The sequence below is a fragment of the Miscanthus floridulus genome, chromosome 4, assembly GCF_019320115.1.
Source record: "Miscanthus floridulus cultivar M001 chromosome 4, ASM1932011v1, whole genome shotgun sequence".
Classification (NCBI taxonomy): Eukaryota; Viridiplantae; Streptophyta; class Magnoliopsida; order Poales; family Poaceae; genus Miscanthus; species Miscanthus floridulus.
The window spans coordinates 106,271,398-106,292,770 of NC_089583.1; the positions used below are offsets into that span (position 1 = coordinate 106,271,398).

General features: G+C 42.1%; 1 protein-coding gene, 2 long non-coding RNA genes and 1 pseudogene across 7 annotated transcripts; 2 read left to right on the top strand and 2 right to left on the bottom strand.

Moving 5' to 3' along the window:
• Positions 1-1,392: 1,392 nt before the first annotated feature.
• On the bottom strand, positions 1,393-9,732 carry LOC136552478 (cysteine-rich receptor-like protein kinase 10). Of its 4 annotated transcripts, none has more exons than XM_066544051.1 (9): positions 8,614-9,663; positions 7,877-8,014; positions 7,666-7,793; positions 7,173-7,380; positions 6,856-7,093; positions 6,607-6,757; positions 6,264-6,513; positions 3,368-5,524; positions 1,393-1,417 (listed from the first exon to the last, which is right to left on the bottom strand). In XM_066544051.1, exons 1-8 carry the CDS (start codon positions 9,512-9,514, stop codon positions 5,478-5,480), a joined length of 2,061 nt encoding a protein of 686 aa, XP_066400148.1. In that variant the 5' UTR covers positions 9,515-9,663; the 3' UTR covers positions 1,393-1,417; positions 3,368-5,477. The 4 variants fall into 4 exon arrangements, with proteins under 4 accessions (XP_066400148.1, XP_066400147.1, XP_066400150.1 ...); XM_066544050.1 differs by having other exon boundaries at positions 7,666-7,796; XM_066544053.1 differs by lacking the exons at positions 1,393-1,417; positions 3,368-5,524 and having other exon boundaries at positions 5,590-6,513; positions 8,614-9,732.
• Positions 9,733-10,752: 1,020 nt separating this feature from the next.
• LOC136549014 (cysteine-rich receptor-like protein kinase 10) lies at positions 10,753-15,401 on the bottom strand (annotated as a pseudogene).
• A 110-nt stretch (positions 15,402-15,511) lies between these two features.
• LOC136552481 (uncharacterized) lies at positions 15,512-17,653 on the top strand. 2 transcript variants are annotated; one of them, XR_010782825.1, is made up of 4 exons: positions 15,512-15,673; positions 16,071-16,214; positions 17,148-17,480; positions 17,567-17,653. It is a non-coding gene; the product is annotated as an uncharacterized lncRNA (long non-coding RNA). The 2 variants fall into 2 exon arrangements; XR_010782824.1 differs by lacking the exon at positions 17,567-17,653 and having other exon boundaries at positions 17,148-17,529.
• A 1,723-nt stretch (positions 17,654-19,376) lies between these two features.
• Positions 19,377-20,570, top strand: LOC136552480 (uncharacterized). The gene is made up of 3 exons (XR_010782823.1): positions 19,377-19,591; positions 20,109-20,177; positions 20,274-20,570. It is a non-coding gene; the product is annotated as an uncharacterized lncRNA (long non-coding RNA).
• The last annotated feature ends 803 nt before the right edge of the window (positions 20,571-21,373 follow it).

Below are 21,373 nucleotides of genomic sequence, written 5' to 3' on the forward strand. Positions count from 1 at the left end.
AAGTCCTTTCGGAATGCATCATACATCGGCTCCCCATGCCTCCATAGCCTCTTCATTTCTTACATCAAAGGCTCGAGGAACACGTCTATATCAATGCCTAGTTGTTTAGGGGCAGAAATAAGAATAGTGAGGAGAAGGTACTTTCTCTTCTGACACAACCACGTTGGGATGTTGTACATGGTCAAGATCACTGGCCAAGTGTTGTGGTCGCTCATCCTCTCATTGAAGGGATTCATTCCATTGGTGCTCAAGCCAAATCGTATATTCCTTGGGTCATCGCTGAATTCTTTGTGCTTCTCATCGAACCTTTGCCACTGACTACAATCAGCCGGGTGTGCAATCTTATCATCATCCACCTTGCGCTCATCATCCCACCATGTCATGAGTGCGGCTTCTTTAGGGTTTAGGAAGATACGTCTCAAGCGGTCAGTCACTGGCAGGTATCACATTAACAAGGCAGGAATTCTTCTCTTCTTTGCATCCTTGCCTAATGGAGTGTCCTCTGGGGGCTGAGATTCTTGAACTACCTTTTTTGTACCCTTCTTATTCCTCTTTTTCCCCCGTGGAGGCTTTGTCCCCACCGTAAAGGTCATTGTTCTTGTACCGGCTGGCCCCATACCAAGGATATTTATCCAATGACTTGAACGTTTTGCCATGAAAAAGTATACAGTGGTTGGGGCATGCATGGATTTTTTTCAACCCCCATTGTCAATGGACTTATGACCTTCTTCGCTTGGTATGTGTTGGCGGGAACTAAGTTTGGTTGTGGCAGCACCCATGACAAAGATGTAATTGATCATTGAAACTACAGTCTGACCAGCCGTACTTAGCCTTTAGGATTAGTAGCTCAAGCACAAAACATAGCAATGTCCAATGTGTCGGACAACCCTTTTCAACACCATACACAGTCTCCTTCGATGCTTTTGTTACCCTTTACAAATTTTCTAGATCCTTTTGGGCTATTTAGTAAAATCTCTGATCCAAGGGCTCGAATTATATCCTCCAAATTATCTTCATCCCCGACATGTGCTCCACCATCATTATTGGCACCATCTTCGTCGTTACCATCCCACCCACCAGCATCACCACCGTGGTCATTGCCAAACTCGGAATCCATTCGTGCATCAAGCTCTGCTGAATATTAGGATAGGGATTCTATGGTTTCGTCGTCATATTCCTCATCATCCTCGTCGTTAACAATAACCATTTCACCATGATGAATCTACATTGTGTAGTCCTTAACAAATCCTTGCATAATCAAATGTGATATGATGATAGTCACATCTGTCCATGACATACGGTTCTTGCAATCTTTACAGAGACAAAAATTGTATCATTATTCTCTGTCAATGTCGTTGCATGCTTCTTTGCGACTTCAATAAATTTATCCACCTCTTCACGAAAACCTGCCTTGAACCTTAACAACCATACAACCAAGAGTTCTTGTACTCCATCTTTTACAACAACAACAAAACAAACATTAAATGGCTACTTATTCAGATATATATAAAAATAAATCAAATTAATAATTACTTAAGAATAATTGTATATACTTCAGATATATATAAATATAAATCAAATATAATTACATGAAGCATACAAACACACCATGGTAGAGGAAAATTAATTAATGGTCCATTTATCCATAAATAATTAAAATACATATTCACTAATTTGCTTCATAAGTAGCTCAAGCACCATAGAAGAGAGAGAAAAACAAAACTCTAATTACTCACTAACCAACCATTAAAACTTAAAAAAAAGTGTGGAATAGCATTTTTTTACCTTCTACAACCTCTCCACCAAAGGATTTGAGACCAAAACCTTCCCCCCATTAGTAGAGCAATTTTTGGAAGGTGCCCAAGGCCTCCCCACCTTTCTTTCACGGGTTGGAGTGAGTGACCCGAGGAGGAAGAAGGTGCTGTAATTTTTTTATATGTGGGTCATTTGTAGGGGCGGCTGGTGATTGAGCCGCCCCTATAAATAGTAGGTGTTTATACGCGGAGCATTTGTAGGAGCGGTTCAATCACCAGCCGTCCCTACAAATACCAACACCGGGGCAGCTGGTGAGTGAGCCGCCCCTACAAATCAGACCCATTTGTAGGGGCGGCTCGTATCACCAGCCGCCCCTGATGTTCTATTTATAGGGACGGCTGGTCTCTGGGCTCCCGAGCATGCCACTATAGGGGCGGCTCCATCACCAGTCGCCCTTACAAAAAATTTGCCCCGTTGCTACAAACCGTCTTTCACGTAGTGAGAAGCAAGCGAAAGCGAGCCCGGGAACTCAGTTCGGACTTCGGAGTGGGAGGAGACTCACTGTACCTACAACAGCAGCACACAGCTGGTGAGAAAGAGAGAGGGAGGAGACCCAAGATTTCCAAGAAGAAGCGAGCGACAGGCAGAGGCAGAGGCAGAGGTGAGCACTCAGCAGCGTCCTTCAATCCCGTTCCTCTTCCTTCCTCGTGGAAAAATGCAGGTTGTTCTTGTTTGTTGTTGCCCTCTCCGCTCGCCGCATCGAGTGCTATCTAGTCTAGGATGGGAGCTCAAGAACTGGCCCGCTCGTTCTCCATGCCTGCTTCTGTTTATCCTCTGCCCCATTTTCTCCCTCTTTCTTGCTCTGTCTATCTGAATGGTTTGGTTTGATGCTTGTCATGTTTTTTTGGGTGCGCTTTGGTTTCAGATTCAAAGTTTGGGTTTTCTTTTCTCTTACTGCTCAGCTCAGTTTCATCTGCCATTCGTCCTGTGTTCTTGCTGCCCACACCCACCCCCTGCTGGAACAAGCGAGTAGCGAGTCCTTCCAGTCGAGGAAGGGGTTGTGTTCCGGCAACTAAAACCTTGCAATGCTACGGCAGCAGCGTGGTGGTGGTGGCGACAGGCGTGGTGGCGGCGGCGTGGTGGTGGCGGCGTGGTGGCAGCGGCGGGGGAGCCGTGGGCGGGCAGCGGTGGTTTTTTTATATTTTTCGAAAAGTCTTTATCGAGTGTCGATTTTAGCACTCAGCAAAGTCTTTGCCCAGTGCTCGACAAAAAACACTCGGCAAAGACAACTTTGCCGAGTCTTTTTTTGACGAGTGCGGTTGGCCGAGTGTAACACTCGGCAAAGGCTTTGCCGAGTGTTTTTTAGGCTTTGCCGTGCCGTGTGCCCAGGGCACACGGCAAAGCTACTGTTTCCTGTAGTGGTCCATGGGACTCTGTTGGAGGCACAAGAAACCAATGTTAACGCATATTAACTTGATAGTGATGATAGTGGTAACAATATTGACTGATTTCAAAGTCCTCGGACATATAAGCTAGTAAATTTGAGCCGGTTCAGTTCCGAGTGCTACCAAAAGATATTATAGCTTGATACCAAACTATACAAAGGACTTACTTTCGTGGGGAAGATTTATTCCTTGAGATGTTCTCTTCTTACAACCAATCCATATACAGAGGGCTATGGCAGCTACTATAGCAACAAATAATATTGGCAATATAATTCCAAGAAGTCTGCCAACTGACCTGTGATTTTACCAAAAATAAAAGTCAATTCAAGTTTGTCTGGAATTGATGTGTCAACTTCCTTTTGTCTTAGCTCACCATTGTGATGATGTTGTTCAATCTTACTACTAATAATTATGTGCCCAGAGGAACCTCCACATTACTCATTATGACACTGCGCTAGGAAAAAAAGATAAATCCTAGAAACTCTCACAATGACCGGAAAACATTCATCATTTAATTTGTACTCTAATCATCATCGCTGAAAATAGTCATGGGATGTATTTTGTTGTATTAAAAAATACCCACATATGTAATTATAAAAAGTACATAAAGTAACCCTTAAATTTGCATCTAAAGTACCCGCATCTGGCATTGTGGAAGATATTTAAAATAACACCTTAAATTTATACCTAAATTGCCCACTTATGCCATTATGAAAGATAACTTTAAAATAACCCTCTATCTAAATTACCCACATCTATCATTGTGAAACATAATTTAAAATAACCCTTAAAATTTATATCTAAACTGCTAATGCCATTATGAAAGGTAATGCAAAACCACTAATGTTAAAATCTAAATTACACACATATGTTATCATGAAATATAATTTAAAGTGAAGCATTTAATTTCTCTCTAAATTATCCACATAGGCCATATAAAACTAACTAAAATATCTTTTAAATCTACATATTAATACTAACATAAGTTATTGTGCAAAATAGTTCAATAGCCACAAAATACGTCAAATATATTTCTAAATTACACACTTCTACCACTATTAAACATCAGTAATTTAATTTTAAGTACTTTTGCCCAGTCTGGGCTTCATCTACTTTTTAATATAGTCGGCAGCTCTCCTGCCTGATTCGTTTCAAAAAAAATTAAGTGCTTTATGTTTTATAAAACAATACTACTACACATACTTCAATATAGCAAATTCAACATCTTGAGTGCCACAGGTCTAAGCTAGAATGGTTGTTTTATGCTATTGTACGTAGTAATTAGGAGTGTAGCCTAGTACCTAGAATCCTTTAATAAAAGCACAAATGGAAAAATGAATAAAATAGCACTAGAGTTCCAGCTTAATACGTTGATAAAAAATTGCAACTAACTAATAAGAGAAAAGGTTAAAAGCTAATATACAAATTCATAATCTAACATAAAGGGATGAAACAAGTGCTTATATAACTAGGTTTCAACTAAATACATATTACGCTAGAAGAAAAAAAGACCTAGAAATTCTAAATAGAGGACCATAAGGGAGCCTCCACATTAGTTCCCATGAGACGCCGTACTAGGAAAAAAACGAGATGAATGCTAAAAGTTCTCAAAAAATTTAGAAAGATACTCGAGCTAGTTAGTTAGAGCCACGCATGTCCAGATACGATACAAAGTGATGTGATCACTGAATAAATTGAGTCACAAGTGGTTCTGGTAACCATGTAATAAGTTGTATGTCACGTTGTAAGTGGTCACAATGTTGAAACAAGGAGATAAGAAATAGAAAGAGTTAGAAGAAAATACCCGCGCGTTGTTGAAGGATTTTCTTATAAATAAAATGATTGTATCGTTGCATGTAAGAGATATGTTGTCAAAACAAGGTAAGCTAATGGAAGAATCAAATAAAATGTTTATAGGAGATGTGATGGACATGTCTTATATGTTGATAGGCTGAAAATAGTAATTGCATTTAGTGGAAGATGTTGTAGCACTTTTAATGTGATGATGTGACACTTAGTGAGGTATGACATGTGGATAGATCGCATGTAGAGATTGAAAGATAATAGTGGGGTTTGTTTTTACAAAAGAACTAGAAAAATACCAGATGGTACCCTGGTTACGGTATGTATATGTATGAGCTTGCTTTGCATTTTATTTTATTGCATTAGATCTCATAAAAATCGGTAAGATAATAGAAGAAAAGCCAATAGAGTATTAAATCACATTATAGAATGATAGGATGATGAAATAAATAGCATATGTAGATGACTTATACATTAGATGGCACCCTTGGATGTTTCTAACCCTTTTGTCCACCAGTCACCTGCAACTCGGAGCTCACACCCAACAATTAGATCGGGTTAGAACCTAAAAGTCAACAAGCACAAGGTCGAAACAAATTCAAACACAACAAAGATGAAGACACAAAAGTGTTTGTTCCATGGTTTTGCTTCATTACCAAGGTTTAGCCTACCTACATCCTCATTGTTGAGAAAACCATAAATTATTATGTTTCGTCCAACCCTATCTCTTCTTCGAGTGATTGACAAAGATCGGGTTTGAGGGTTTTTGCTAGAGATGTCAGAGCAATACAAAATTTCCTAATCACTCTATAGAGCTTTGGTGCTTTAATGGGCGATGCCTAGCCATCTAGGAGCCAAGCTCTAAGGGTAACAAATTCGGTGTCTTAATTAACAAAGTAACGAGTGCTCAATGATGGAGATCTTGCTCACAACATTTTTCATTCACCATAGAGCATAATTTCTCAAATAATCACTCAAGAAACCAATGGGAATAGTTGGGGGAGAATGATATATAGTAAGCACAACCTTTTCCAATTTTCCAATGAGTAAGCATTTAAATACTTTTAAATTTGAAAGCCTGCGGGGCCTCTAGTAAGAGAAACTTTATAATTGAGAATTTAGTAAGAAACTATAGTGATTAGTGAGCACATTACACATCGTGGTGAATTCCATATTTATTTTGCAACTAATATACAACAAGCAATAGGTGTGCATTAGGCCTCAGCCAACACTACATGGCAGAAGGGTGTGAAATAGTACCCGAAGTGTAAGAGTAACCAGAGCTTGCATCTAAGAAAAAAGTTGGTCTTGCAGCAGCAGGCAGAGAACTAGTATCAACATCGTTGAGCATCACCATGACATCCGACATCTTAGGTCGATCCATGGGATTCTGTTGAAGGCACTGCAGGCCAATGTTAACGCATTTTAGCACCTCAGTCTCTGAGTAGTTTCTCCCTAGAGAATCATCTATAATCTCTACAAGCGTTCCCTCCGTCCAGTGCTTCCATACCTAGCATTGATTTCATGTGTTCACAATCAGCAACAATAATATATTGCAAGTAGTCTTACAGGCAAGATAGTGTGTTTATGGGCAAACACTCACAATGCTTATAATATCCTCATTTTGCTCGTCGAAGTAATGCCCAACATTTTTCTGTCCTGTTACAATCTCTATAACAAGGATGCCGAAACTAAATACATCTGATTTTGTGGAGTATTGTCCACGCATCACGTACTCGGGAGACATGTAGCCACTGCAACAAGAAGAATTAGCAACATGGTCAATTAGATTGCATTATGTATTTAAAGCAAACATTGAACGATTAACTACTAGATGATAATTATTGATTACAATGTCCCGACGATGTTGTTTGTGACGTCTCGAGTCTGATCTTGCCCAAAGAGCCTGGCTAGGCCAAAGTCACCAATCTTAGGGTTCATGTGTGAATCCAACAAAATGTTGCTCGCTTTCAAGTCACGGTGGACTATCTTCTTCTGAGAGTCTTCATGAAGATATTGCAATCCACGTGCAACACCTTCAATTATGTTGAATCGTTTCCTCCAATCTAGTCGTCTTTTCTCCTCATGATCTATATGGCAACCAAAATTTAAGGTTACTACAAGTACAGAAATGTTGTGTATATTCTTTGGGAAGAATATTTTTAGTACCAAAAAGAATATTGTCGAGGCTTTTGTTGGGCATGTACTCATAGACGAGCAACCTCTCTCCGTCTTCTAAGCAGAAACCCTCCAATCGAACAAGGTTCTTGTGATGAAGTTTGGCCACCAAAACTAGCTCGTTTTTTAGTTCTTCTAGTCCTTGGTCTGAACCCTTTGGTAGCCTCTTCACAGCCACTTCCCGTCCGGAAAGATGTCCCTACGTCGTAGATTTTATTATGGCCATGAGTTCATTAATGAACATAATATAAAATGCTAAAATGTTCCATAAGTTTTAAGTATTATAAGTCATAATACTTGATATAACTTTAAAAAAAACATGAGTACAAAGCCCATGATTTATATATTTGTTTGTTTCATATTTGGACAATCTGGTATGAACCAACTATCTCATCTACATTGTACAGCAATCACACGGACTCTTTTACAGAAATCTTGCTATAAACTTGCAAAGGAACTATTAATGGAGAGGGTGTCATCATACCTTGTAAACTGCACCGAATCCCCCTTCACCTAGTTTATTGCTTTCATCAAATTTATTTGTTGCTACTTGTAGCGATGACAGCGATAACAATATCGACTTGATGCTTTCAAAGTCCTCAGCCATATAAGCTACTAAATTTGCACCGATTTAGTTTGAGTGCTTAAAGACCAAAATGTATTATACTTGATACCAAACTATACAAAGGACTTACTTGGGTGGGGAATATTTGTTCCTTGAGATGTTCTCTTCTTACAAACAATCCATATGTAGAGGACTACGACGGCTATTACAGCAACAAATACTATTGGCAATATAATTCCGAGAAGTTTGCCAACTGAAAATTTTTTACCTGTGATTTTGCAAAAAAAAAATCAATTTAGGTTTGTCTAGCAATTGATGTGTCAACTTCGTTTTGTCTTGCTCACCAGTGTGATGATGTCGTTCAATCTTACTATTACTAATTTTATGCTCCAATAGAGCCTCCAAGTTAATGTCATGGGAAAAAAATACTTCCTAGAAATGCTCATGATAGCCATTGAATCTATTTTGTTGTATTAAAAATTACACATCTCTGTCACTATAAAAAATACATAAAGTAGCACCTAAATTTGCATCTAAATTGCCCATATCTAAACACCCTAAATTTATATTCTATTACCCACTTATGTGATTATGAAAGATATCAGGGGTAGTTTATAAAAATACCAGGGAAATTATCTTTCATAATGACATATTGTGAGTAATTTAGATACAAATTTAGGTAGTTATTTAAAAAAAATCATAATGGAAGAGGTAGGTAATTTTGGTATAATTTTTTTTTAGACAAGGAGGTTTGTTTTGAATTATCTTTCCTAATGGTAAAGGTGGATAATTAGGAGTTACATATGTAAAATTGGTGAGAATTAAGTAGTCGAGTTAATCTAGATGAATAAGCAATTAAGCACTCACCTCCGATGGTGCCCGGTACAACATCCGTGGAAGGCGCCGGCGCTGGAGCGGCCACCTCGCCGTTCATCTGCAGCCTCACCATCGGGCTGCCGGTGTAGAAGTTTGCTCCTTCGATCCTCAGGTTGCAGCGCGAACCGTCGAGCCTGGCGCCCACCTGCCTGCGGTCGAACTGGACGTCCCACCACTGCGCCAACAGGTCGTCCAGGCAGCTCCGGCACTGAGCTGGAGATATGTCCCCCGCGCACTGCGCCATGGACCAGATGCCCGTCGGGAGCTGCAGCTGCGGGTCGAGCCCCACCATCTGCCCCGTGGCGAAGTACTTCCTCGGAGACGACGACGACGACGACGGGGCGGAGCCGCTGTCCACCGCGTATTGCAGGGTGGCGTTGAGCAGCCTGGTGACGGCGCCGTCGTAGGCCGCGACGTCGACGCCCGCGGGGACGGTGTCGCCGATGAGGCCCACGAAACCGGTGTTGTTGGTGGAGGCGAGGAAGTCCGTGGGGGCTATGCGGACGTAGCACTGGTTGTAGACGAGCGCGGCGTCCCGGGTGTGGTTGCAGACGCGGTACACGTCCTGGCCGGCGTTGGTGCCGCAGTCGAAACAGTCGGTGGGGCTGAGGTCGCCGCGGCAGAGTATGAGCCCGTAGACGGCGTCCGCGCCACCCACGCCGACGGAGCCCGTCGCGAAGAGGGCGGGCGTGTTGGACGCGTTCGTCTGGAGGGTGTGGATGAGCTGCTTGATGTTGTTGGCGTAGGCGCTGCCGGCCGAGTAGTTGCCCGTGGTGTCGTCGCACGTCGGCCACGGGCCCACCCACGGCTGCGCGGCGGCGGAGGGGAGAAGCGTGAGCGTGACGGCCGACGCCAGCAGCGCTGCTGCTGCTAGCAGGGCGCGGCCGTGCATGGCGCACGCGAAGGGAGGAGCCAGAGCCAGCGCAGCGCGGCGCAGGAGGGAGGATCGGTGAGCTGGAGCGATGGATGCAGAGAAACTTGGCAACTTGGCACGGAGAGGGGAGCTCAGAGAGGATGCAGCATCACCAGCGATGCATGCGTGGCAATGGCATCGGTAGCCGGTACTAGTATATGATAGCAGGCAGCTGGGTGGGTCTCCATATAACAGCCACTTGCACTTTCTGACGACACTTGCCGATGCGTTCTCTTTGCAAGTTGAGGACGATCAAATGGTGAATTCCAAAAGGCAGAAGCTGACGGAAAGAGGAGCTGCAAATTGCTTGGCCGGTTTCGCAGAAACCTGACCAGAGCAGCTGCATGCACGTACGTGTTTCAACTTGCTAGTCCAGCCGTACTTTTTCAGCCAAAAAAATGGTATTTTTCAACAAATAAGCAATTCTTTTCAGCGCAACATGGCCCAGTCTCCGGTGACCAGAAGAGCTGCACTTGAAGCTGCTATCACGTACGGACATTAAAAAAAGGGTATAGCTTGCCGGAAGAGAAGACAGCGGCGCGGCTGGTGACTGGTGAGTGGTGGTTTCTTCGGTCGCGGAGACTGCTACTGGTCGCACAAAACAAAGAGAGGTCAAGTCGTCGCAACTGCTTGTCTGTATACACGTAGAGTATGTTCAGAGTGTCCGCGCCATCTTCGAATCGTCACCTTGAACACGAGCCCCTTGGGTTGGGCGGGGCAGCGGACGATCAACACGGCGCGCGGCGGCGTCAATGCGGACTGCGGACAGGATCAAGGCGCGCATGCATTCCCGCGACGCGACGCAACCTGAGCACCTGCGAACACGATACGCACTTGACGCCACACAGGCAGGCTGCAGCACACTGCACACTGCACTGCCTTGTGTTTGGAATTGGATGCTACTCACAGGCTACAGCGTTTCTTCCCCTTTAATTGGCAGCGGAATCGCGTCTCTAATTCCCCCGCATGGGCGGCCAAATCTTTTTAGTTTTTCCTTTTGGATGGAAGTCCCCCAGAACCGAACGGAACGCAACTTGTGAGAAGACGTGAGAGGGAATAATCTGTGATCACATATTTGCAAGCACATCAGCTACAATTTCCCCCTTTGGATGATGCCAACTGCCTTCTACTTTGCTTCAATAGAGGAAGATAGCCATCAAATTCAAAAGGCTGGATGTCTGAGAAAGATCTGTGTGAGATTGGTGTTAGAATGGCCAAACTTTTTAGTAACCACAATTACAATTGGTAACTACAGATCACACTGTGATGAATTGAACTAGTTGATCTGAACTACTACACATCAAGAAGCAAACAAGTAACAATGTGCAACTATAGCTCGTGCTATCTGGCAGACAGATGCGTAATATTACATGAATTATAGGAGTAACCTGTGCTTCTATCCAAGAAAAATGTGGGTCTCGCAGCAGGTGGGCAGAGAACTAGTATCATCACCACTGAGCATCACCATGACATCAGACATCGTAGGTCGGTCCATGGGACTGTACTGAAGGCACAACAAACCAATGTTAACGCATTTTAGCACCTCGGTCTCTGAGTAATTTCTCCCCAGAGAATCATCTATCATCTCTGCAATTGTTCCCTCGGTCCAGTGCCTCCATACCTAGCATCAGTTTCATGGGTTCACAATGAGAAACAATATAATCTAGCAACATACAAGTACTATTACATGTACGATATACAGTGTGTTTGTTGGCACTCACCAGGCTTATAATATCTTCATTTTGCTCATCATAGAAGTAATGCCCTGTGTTTCTCCGCCCTGTTACGATCTCTATAACAAGGATCCCGAAACTGAACACATCTAATTTTGTGGAAAACTGCCCACGCATCACGTACTCAGGAGACATGTAGCCACTGCGACGAGAAGAATTAGCGACATGGTTAGTTAGAGAGAATTATGTGTCAGAAAAGGGAGACTTAAATAATAGCTACTAGATAATAAAGATTGATTACAATGTCCCGACAATGTGTTTTGTGACATCTCTAGTCTGATCTTGCTCAAAGAGCCTAGCCAGGCCAAAGTCTCCAATCTTAGGATTCATGTCTGCATCCAACAAAACATTGCTCGCTTTCACGTCACTATGTATTATCTTCTTTTGAGATTCCTCATGGAGATATTGTAATCCTCTAGCAACTCCTTCTATTATGTTGAACCGTTTCCTCCAGTCTAGCTGCATTTTTTCCTCGGGGTCTAACAAACAATCAATTTTTTTATGTTATAAGTAGAGATGCTTAAAAATTATAAATTCTTTTGTAAATATTATTTCTAGTACCAAAAAGAATAGTATCGAGGCTTTTGTTGGGCATGTACACATAGACAAGCAATCTTTCTCCATCTTCTAAGCAGAAACCTTCTACGCGAACGAGGTTCTTGTGGTGAAGTTTGGCAACCAGAACTAGTTCGTTTTTTAGTTCTTCTAGCCCCTGACCCGAACCCTTTGACATCCTCTTCACAGCCACTTCCTGTCCGGAAAGATCTCCCTACAAAAAATTATTATCGTCCATGAAGTTGATTAAACGATACAATATAAATGCTAAAAAGTTCTAAAAGCTTCATGTATTACAATTCACAATAATTGAGTATGATTACTTTTTAATGAACTTGAGTTCTAAGTTGATGCTTTATAGTCATACTCTGACAATCCTTTGTATAAACCAATTGATGTATGTTGTCCAGTAATCATGCATATTCTTTTACATAAAAGCTTGCTACAAACTTGCACATGAGCAACTATTGAAAGGGTGTCATCATACCTTATAAACTACACCGAATCCCCCTTCACCAAGTTTATTGCTTTCATCAAAGTTATTTGTTGCAACTTGTAGTGATGATAATGATAATAATGTTGACTTGATGCTTCCGAAGTCCTCAACCGTATGAGCTGGTAAATTTGCGTCATTTCAAATGTCAGTGCTAAATAATAAAAGTTATTATACGGTCATACCAAGCAGCATATAGGACTTACTTCCATGGGTAGCTTTATTCCTCGAGATCTTCTCTTTTTACAAACATACAGGGCTATGGCAGTTACTACAACAACAAACACTGGCCCCGTTCGCTGGTCTGAAACTTGGCTGAAACTGGCTGAAAAACACTGTTCCGGCTGAATTGTTGTGAGAGAAAAACACTGTTCCGGCTGAAAAAAAGAAGCCGAACAAACCAAATATGGGGTAAGCCAAACAGGGCCATATGCAATATGATTCCAAAAAGCTTGCCCTCTGAATTATTTTTACCTGTGATTTTCCCAAAAAGAAACTCAGTTCAATGGAGCTCGATATTGTATCCAAAAGTGTAAAGGAATCTAGACAGAACAATGGAGCTAATACTAGTTGTTTCCACAATAGTGATCAACATACTTTGCATTCAATCCCTTACAAGATGAATACTAGGATTTTTTTTAAAAAAAAAGACAGGAAAATTATCAAAAGGAGAGTTTTGGCAAAATCAAGAGCACTACAATTTTATCGGGACACTTAAGTGAGAACACCAAAAAACTACTTCCTCAAGTCAATCTAGGTTTTAAGTCAAACTTTTTACCATAAGTATATAAATATCTTGAATTTATAGATTGACAAACGTCGATATTTACTTGTTTCATTGTAAAATATAGTTATAATAACATATGCATGTCTCTTTGTTTATAATATAATATACTTTTATATATGTTGTAAGTCAAAATTTCATATTACAGAGTATACGAAAAGCAAAGTACTTTCTCCAACAGAAGAGGAATTCAACAATCAAGTATACTAATACGAGTATGTAGTTTGAGTAGTTGTTTTTTCAGATGATTATCCAAAATTGAAGGCAATTGTCCTCTTTTTACCTGTGATTTTGCAAAAAAAAAGAAAATTTCAATTTAGGTTTGTCTAGCAATTGATGTGTCAACTTCCTTTTGTCTTGCTCACCAGTGTGATGATGTTGTTCAATCTTACTATTACTAATTTTATGCTCCAATTGAGCCTCCAAGTTAATGTCATGGGAAAAAATACATCCTAGAAATGCTCATGATAGCCATTGAATCTATTTTGTTGTATTAAAAATTACATACATAAAGTAGCACATAAATTTGCATCTAAATTGCCCATATCTAAACACCCTAAATTTATATTCTATTACCCACTTATGTGATTATGAAAGATATCAGGGGTAGTTTATGAAAATACCAGGGAAATTATCTTTCATAATGACATATTGTGAGTAATTTAGATACAAATTTAGGTAGTTATTTCAATTTTTTTCATAATGGAAGAGGTAGGTAATTTTGGTATAATTTTTTTTTTTTTGAGACAAGGAGGTTTGCTTTGAATTATTTTTTCTAATGGTAAAGGTGGATAATTAGGAGTTACTTATGTAAAATTGGTGAGAATTAAGTAGTCGAGTTAATCTAGAGGAATAAGCAATTAAGCACTCACCTCCGGTGGTGCCTGGTGACGGCGCCGTCGTAGGCCGCGACGTCGACGCCCGCGGGGACGGTGCCGCCGATGAGGCCCTTGAAGCCGGTGTTGTTGGTGGAGGCGAGGAAGTCCGTGGGGGCTATGCGGACGTAGCACTGGTTGTAGACGAGCGCGGCGTCCCGGGTGTGGTTGCAGACGCGGTACACGTCCTGGCCGGCGTTGGTGCCGCAGTCGAAGCAGTCGTTGGTGCTGACGTCGCCGCGGCAGATCATGAGCCCGTAGACGACGGCGGTGCCCGCGCCCGCGCCGATGAAGCCCGACGCGAAGTAGGCGGGTGAGGCGGATGCGTTCGTCTGGGGTCCAGGATGAGCTGCTGGGTGTTGTTGCCGTAGGCGCTGCAGGCCGCGTAGTTGCCGCTGGCGCCGTCGCAGCTCGGCCACGGCTGCGCTGCGGCGAACACTACGGGATACAGTAGCTCTGTGGAGTGCCAGGGGCACTCAGCAAAGGCCCAAAGACACTCGGCAAACGCTTTGCCGAGTGTAATACTCGGTATACAACAAACGGCATTATTTTGTCGGCAAACAGTAGTTTGCCAAGTGTTATTTATCGCGCACTCGGCAAATAGTTTGCGAGTGTCAATAAACACTCGGCAAAAGTAAACTCCCGGCACAAAAATGATAACGGGATGGCACGATGACGACGATTTTGCCGAGTGCACGACGGAAAAACACTCGGTAAAGCTTCTCAAGTTTGCCGAGTGTCATCTCCAAAACACTCGGTGTCAAGGCCAAAACACTCGGCAACGTTTACGCATTTTGCCGAGTGTCACGCCCAATATGCAGTAGCTGTGTAAACTGATATGAGAAGAGAGCATCAAAATGACACATAACAATTCACCAAATTTGGTAAACCCCTAAATTAATTTAATTTAGATCTACAAAATACTAATTCAACCTAGATTTTGGAGTTGGAGCTATGGCAAACGGGTCTGAAACTCTGAATTTACCAAGACAATGGCCGCCAGCTCCTCCGAACGAACCGATGGCCACGTCACCCAAAATGTGCCCTTCCGTTGGATCTCGATCTGTGTGGCCACGATTTGCTGAATCAGCTTCCAGCGAAATCAGCTTTTTGCATAAATCTTATTTACTTTCTACTCCTCCTCTGTAAAAAAAATTCTACTATAGTTTCCGTTGGAATCTAGCTTCCGCTCCACATTTTACTGCCCAGATATTTACATCGGCACCTCGGCTTCTGCCCGATCCGGCCTCACCAACCTTCTCTTCCGCACGTCTTCCTCCTCTTCGATCCCTCTCTCCCGACGCCGTCGGTGCCACGCCTGGAGCGGCCCGACCACGTCGGTCGCCGGCCCTCGGCGCCGCGGTGCCCAACCTCCTCCTCCTCCACGCTCCTCTCCTCCTTGCGGACCGGGGCGGCATGGCTCCATCTCCTGATGCTAACGGCTGCCTAGGGTTTGGCCTCTCCGCCGCCGCCCATCCGTACGCGGCCACGCATGGCCGCAGCGGCGTGGACGGCCATCTGCACGGCAGTCCACGGCACAGCCGATACCGGCGCAGCGGTCCACGGCGGCGGCACCACGTCCTCCAGCCTCCTCGTCGGCCGCCGCTCTCCACCTCCGATGCCCCATGGACGGGGACGGGAGGCCCCAGCCGAGGGCTTCGCGGGGTCCATGGCTGTTAGCAACAACCGCCCCCACAGGTACGCCGACATTTATAGAAACCCATACAAGTCTTTAGGCTTGTGCTTTGATCTATGGTTTTGTACAGATGAATACTGCTGTGAGTTTTGCCCTACCTTTCCTTGTTATGATCACTAGAATTATGCATCTTGCTGTATGATGAGTGCTGCGAGTTTTAGCACTACCTTTTCTTCTTTTGATCACTGGAACTATACAACCTGTTGTGGGGTGACATTTTTTAGATAGCGTTTCCTTTGTTGTGTGTTCACTTACTCTCAGAACATTTCACAAAAAAAAATGCCACCCCATACAAGTGCTTTTCTTCTCTATGAATCTGGTAATCCTTCCCCTCTATTTCGTACCTATGTTCATACTACCGAAGTTCTCATCATTAATTATTTTTTATGATAACATCAGGAGGCCATGACCTTGCTTCCTTGCTATGGATTGAGTATAGCAATGGATGAAGAGGAGATGGTCATTGGAATGAAAATAGTTGACAGAGTCTCTCAGATATCAGAATACCGTTCTGGTACTGCACTGCATGTTCGACCATCACCGGTGGGTTTTAGTTAGTGAAATGTTGTTTGTACCAATTGTTTTTTTTTGGATATGTCATGTAATGAGGCAAGTGGAGTTCTAGGTGCAATTCCAGAGAGTGGATGTGGGCATGGCGGTTGTTAGGTCTTTCAGATTTAAGTTGCTATATTCTCTACCTTGAATTCTGTTGGAAGTCAGGTGCAGTAATGTGGTGAGACTCTCACTGCATGCTTATTAGGTCTATTTTGCATGGTACAAGTTAATAAAAAAATAAGCTCCATCAAAGCCTTACCTTTACCGCTCAGAAAAATCACAAATCTGCATGATTTGTTGCTCTAAATTTTGGGGAAACATGCTAATGCCGTATGAGGTTTTGATTATGATAGTTTGCAATAATATGCATACTGTATTAAGATTGCTTATTTAAAGATTCAGGTTTCAGTAAGTTTGTCATATTGAACAAATTCCAGACACAAAAAATTGTTATTTAGCCTTCTCCAAAAAAAAAGGCTCCTGCCTATAGACCTACGCTGTTTTGCTACTTGCTTTGGTTTGCTATTCACTTTGGTCATTGCTGGACCTAGCAAGACAATGTGTTGCCCATTTGTTTGCAGAGGAAGCTCCTACCTGACATGACCTCTCATGTCAGGTTGTAGGTGAGTTTTCTCTCTATAGGAAATTAGTACCTTTTCTAACAAGACAACACGTTCCAGCCTATAACTTTCAGTTCGATATGTTTGGCACCATATTTCTGTTGCTGTCACTTAAATCGATGAAACCTATCTCAGTGAAAGAACTCTTCTAACATGTTCAATATAATGTCGTGTCCAAGATATTTCGGCATCATTCCCCTTCTATCTGGAATATCTAGATTTTTCTGTTTCTCTTCAGATGTATTTACAATTGGGTTCACATTGATTTCCTCTCTTACTACATTTGACACTCTTTGCACAGAATCCATTGTGTTGCACAAAATGGGCGAGCGACGAAGAGCAGGTACATGTTCCCCACTCTAGCAACTCTCTTTCTCTATCTATGTAGGTTGATGCTCTGTAAATCTCGCTTAACATTGATTTGATTTTTATCCAAAGACGAAAATATTAGCACGGTTTTGTCAGTACTTTTGATCTCTAATTCTTTGTGTACATAAGTAAATAATTTTAGTAATTGACACCTCGGTTTTGTCAGTATGGTAGCTTTTGCAAGTTGTAACTGTATGATTTTTTAGATATCAAATTTAGATGGAGCTCATCACGTGAACTTGAACATCAGCGTGACCATAACAATGTATTTTCCATTACTGTTGATTATTCTATCTTTCATTTCATTTGTATCTCTTTTATTCGAATGAGTATTTACTTATTTTTTGAAAGAATTTCTCTCTGCTGCACATGTAAAGCTGATGGTGGAATTGTTGCTACACGTGAGGAGGTCGCATATTTGATTAGATCCATTCACTCTTTATTGTTTTATTTTTCTGTAAAATCTGGGTGTAATTGCCTGATACCGCTGCACGGGCGCGCGAAGTTACAAGGTGAAAATACACTAGAGAACTTTTACTATGCTATACTATATCCTTCTTCTGTAGTTTCCTGATCATAGAGACCACACAAATGCAAATTATCTTGCTTTGTTCTCCGCATCTACGCCCACTTTTTTAAAAAACAATATAGCCTATATATAAATGCTTCCAGATAATTAACTTAACAAGCCAACGATCTCCTTTTCCGATTATTAGAGCAGCGACCCTTTGTGCAGTTCTGGCCCGTTCTTCTAACCGTTCGGCGCCCTTTTTCCTTAAGTGATGGTGCAAAGGATTAATGAGAGGATGGGGGATGCACTGGCATCAGTCCCCGTATATGATAGGTGCACTTCCTTGGCTCATGCTTCAGATGATGCCTTGGTTAACTTTGACAACAAAGATTTGCACGTGCAGGTTTTAGCTTTTAAAAACAGGATGGTGGTGGAGGATTTGACAGCAACACTGTGAAAATCCTGAAATGGAAGGTGTGCGCTTCTCTCCATTGATTTGCATTTATATGTTAGTTCTCGTTTTACCTAATTATAGTTCAAGGTGTTCACATAGAATCGTAGAGTAATTGAAAATGTGCTACTAAAGTACTGAGTATGCATCCTTTGTATATAATCCTTTACCTTTTTTTTGGGTCATCTTTCATTTTGCTGGCTACACATTTCAGTTTGTACAACCTAAAAGAAAAAAAAATGTATGAATCAAAAGACTTGAGGACACTAGCTACTAGATTATGAGAACATTCATATATGTAATAGTTTCATTAAGACTTAAGCAGATGGCTCGAGGGATCTTTTGTTTTCTGCATGAATGTAGTTATAGTTTTTGCTGGCTTTTGTCTTCTATAAAGGACTTAGGGCTTTCTATTTTTTAAAATCTTAGTTTAGGTGCTTCCAATTATGAATAAAATAAGAGCAGCAGACAAAGCAATTAGTATGTGGTGAGTGGATACATACAAAACTCATACGAACCTATCCTAGACCTCCGATTCTAGAAACCAAGTTTTTTTTTACTTTCTGCACTATGGTTCATTGACACTCGACTTTACTAAAAAGGTGCTTGTGCCCACCTGCTGGCCTGCCGAGCTCTCGGTTTAGATTTAGCCTCAGTGGATATAGAATGTGATCACATTATTTGTCTTTCAGATAAGCTAGAATTCAGCTTTATTCCTTGCTATTTCCTTTGCTCATTTCTGATGCTTTATATAATTTCTTTTCCTGGTTTTCCTTCAAAGATTCTTGGCACTGAGATGGCTTATCCTTCTGCACAACAAAATTGTTTTTTATTCCATGATTACGTTTTACAAATAGGTTTTACATCTAGCAACTTATATAGCATAGAAGTCATATGCAGCCTTGATACATACTGCCTTACTCTAAAACTAATCAAGGGCCTCAACAAAGGATATTTTCCTGTCACTTCTGTAAAGGGGTTGCTAAATGCAGCTACATAGTTAAAACATCTTTGTCTTGTGCCCTCCCCTTTGCATTGCCTTTGCTTGTGATGGACCTGTGTATTTTTTGGGCACTGCTTGTGATTAAATGTAACTTATGTCCAATTGCGCCTCTAATATAATGTTTTTATCCAAATTTATCTGTGATTTCTTTTATGCAGTTCTTCCCCGTTGTTCGAACCACTCAACGCCCTTTTTCCTTACATGAGAATGCAAGGATTAATGAGAGGATGGGGGATGCACAAGCATTAGTCCCTGTGTATGATAACGTAAACTTCATTGGCTCATGCTTGAGATGATGCCTTGATTAACTTTGGCAACAAAGATTCCTACGTGCAGGTTCTAGCTTTTGAAAATATATAGGATGCTGGTGGAGGATTTCACAGCACCAATGTGAAAATCCTGAAATGGAAGGTGTGTGCTTCTCTCCATTAATATACGTAGATATTGTATATGTAACCCCTTTTATTAGGATGGCAAAAGAAAACAAATCTCCAATTGAGTTTCAGTTTTATACGCTTTTACCTTTTGTAACCGGTTCATACGGAAGAATGAGCCATTTGCCAGTATAAAATAGGTGTATTTTTTACTCTGCTTTAGTTACATGAAGCTTCCATTACAGTATGCAAGAAACTGTTAGCAATGAATGTTGTATTCATATTTGGCTACTTTATATCACATGGAATAGTTTTTTGTGGTTCTGCTGTTAGTATCTTAATAGGCCGTGAAAATTTAGAGAACCTTCATGTCGCTATAGATAACATAGATCTCAAATGCCCATGCATTCTTACCTGTTCTTTTGAGCAGTCTTTGCTTGTTTCTCTTTTACTGAGTAAAATCTTGATGTACGACGCAGCTGTTTGTGTTATATTATGTCATCTATGCAACTCAGTTTACAATGTGGCCAATTGAACAATGTTATCGATTACAGGTAGATGAAGTGAACTATATATATGCCAATAAAAAAGGGTTATGCTATGGATACTACGAAACCAACAAGGTACGCTTCCAGCTAAGTGTCCCATCTACTACCGCTACCTCACATATTCAGAAACAATGGATGCCTATGCCTTCAGCAAAAATACATCTCAACCAGACTGCAGACAGAAACGCCGAGCCTAGAAGGCAACCGCTGGGATTGGATGAATGCAACAGAAGAATGATGTACATCAGCATCATCATGCATCGCCTATCACCAGACCTTCACCAGCACCACCACACATCGGCAGCGCTACTACCACCGAAGACAACTATTTGTGTACACCGGCTTAGAGATCAGCTACCGTGTATAGCTTTCCCACTATAAAATACTTATCCCTGTAATATATTTCAATAGACCTGTATAACCTCTTAACGTGCTACCGCGCGAGCGCGCGGAATCGCGCGCCAATCCACTAGTATATGTATATGGTCGTAGAACATCTATGCCTGCCAACCATCTACCACTACCAGTTCTGAACTGGAGTAGTGTTGTTCATTCTTTGCTATCTGTTGGAGTAGTCCACTAATTGCTATCTTAGGGACGTAGTAGAGTTTGTGGTTCTGTGGTTGATTGGGTTGACCAGAAACACATCGAGTCCGGATTTCCAAATCAAGAAAAGCAAACAAGACCAAGGTAGTGTGACCTGATACTAGTAGCTTAGCACACATGCATGTACTAACTGCTGCTCTCTGTCTGTCGCACTGCCAAACCACTTTGGCCGTCCTCGTCTAGAATAAACAGACTTTGACTTTCTCGGTACTACGGAGCTCGTATCCTACTGGCATTTGAAAAAAGGGAAAAGGAAGGAAAATGATACTTGCATGATGAAGGAACATGTATACTCCTGTACAGCGGCGGATCCAGAAAATATTTTAGAGGGGACTGAACAACACTGCTGCTCGATCTTAAGTCTCAGCCCCTCCTACACCATAGAACACTGCCTAAAAATTCATAGGGACTCTACAGTAATTTGCACTGATTCGGTTTGGGTAGGGGGGGGGCTTGAGCCCCCCCGCCCCACCGCTGGATCCGCCCCTGCTCCTGTAATTATATCAGATCCGAATACAAATAGGTTAAGCTAGGGTTTGGATGCTCAGTTTCGCGTAGCAGGAAGGGAAGGGAAGGGGTGGGCGTACTCGTCGCCGGCGAAGGGCCCGAAGAAGACCTGGCGAAGGGCGGCGGCGGCGGTCATCCAGTCGTCGCCACGAGAGAGA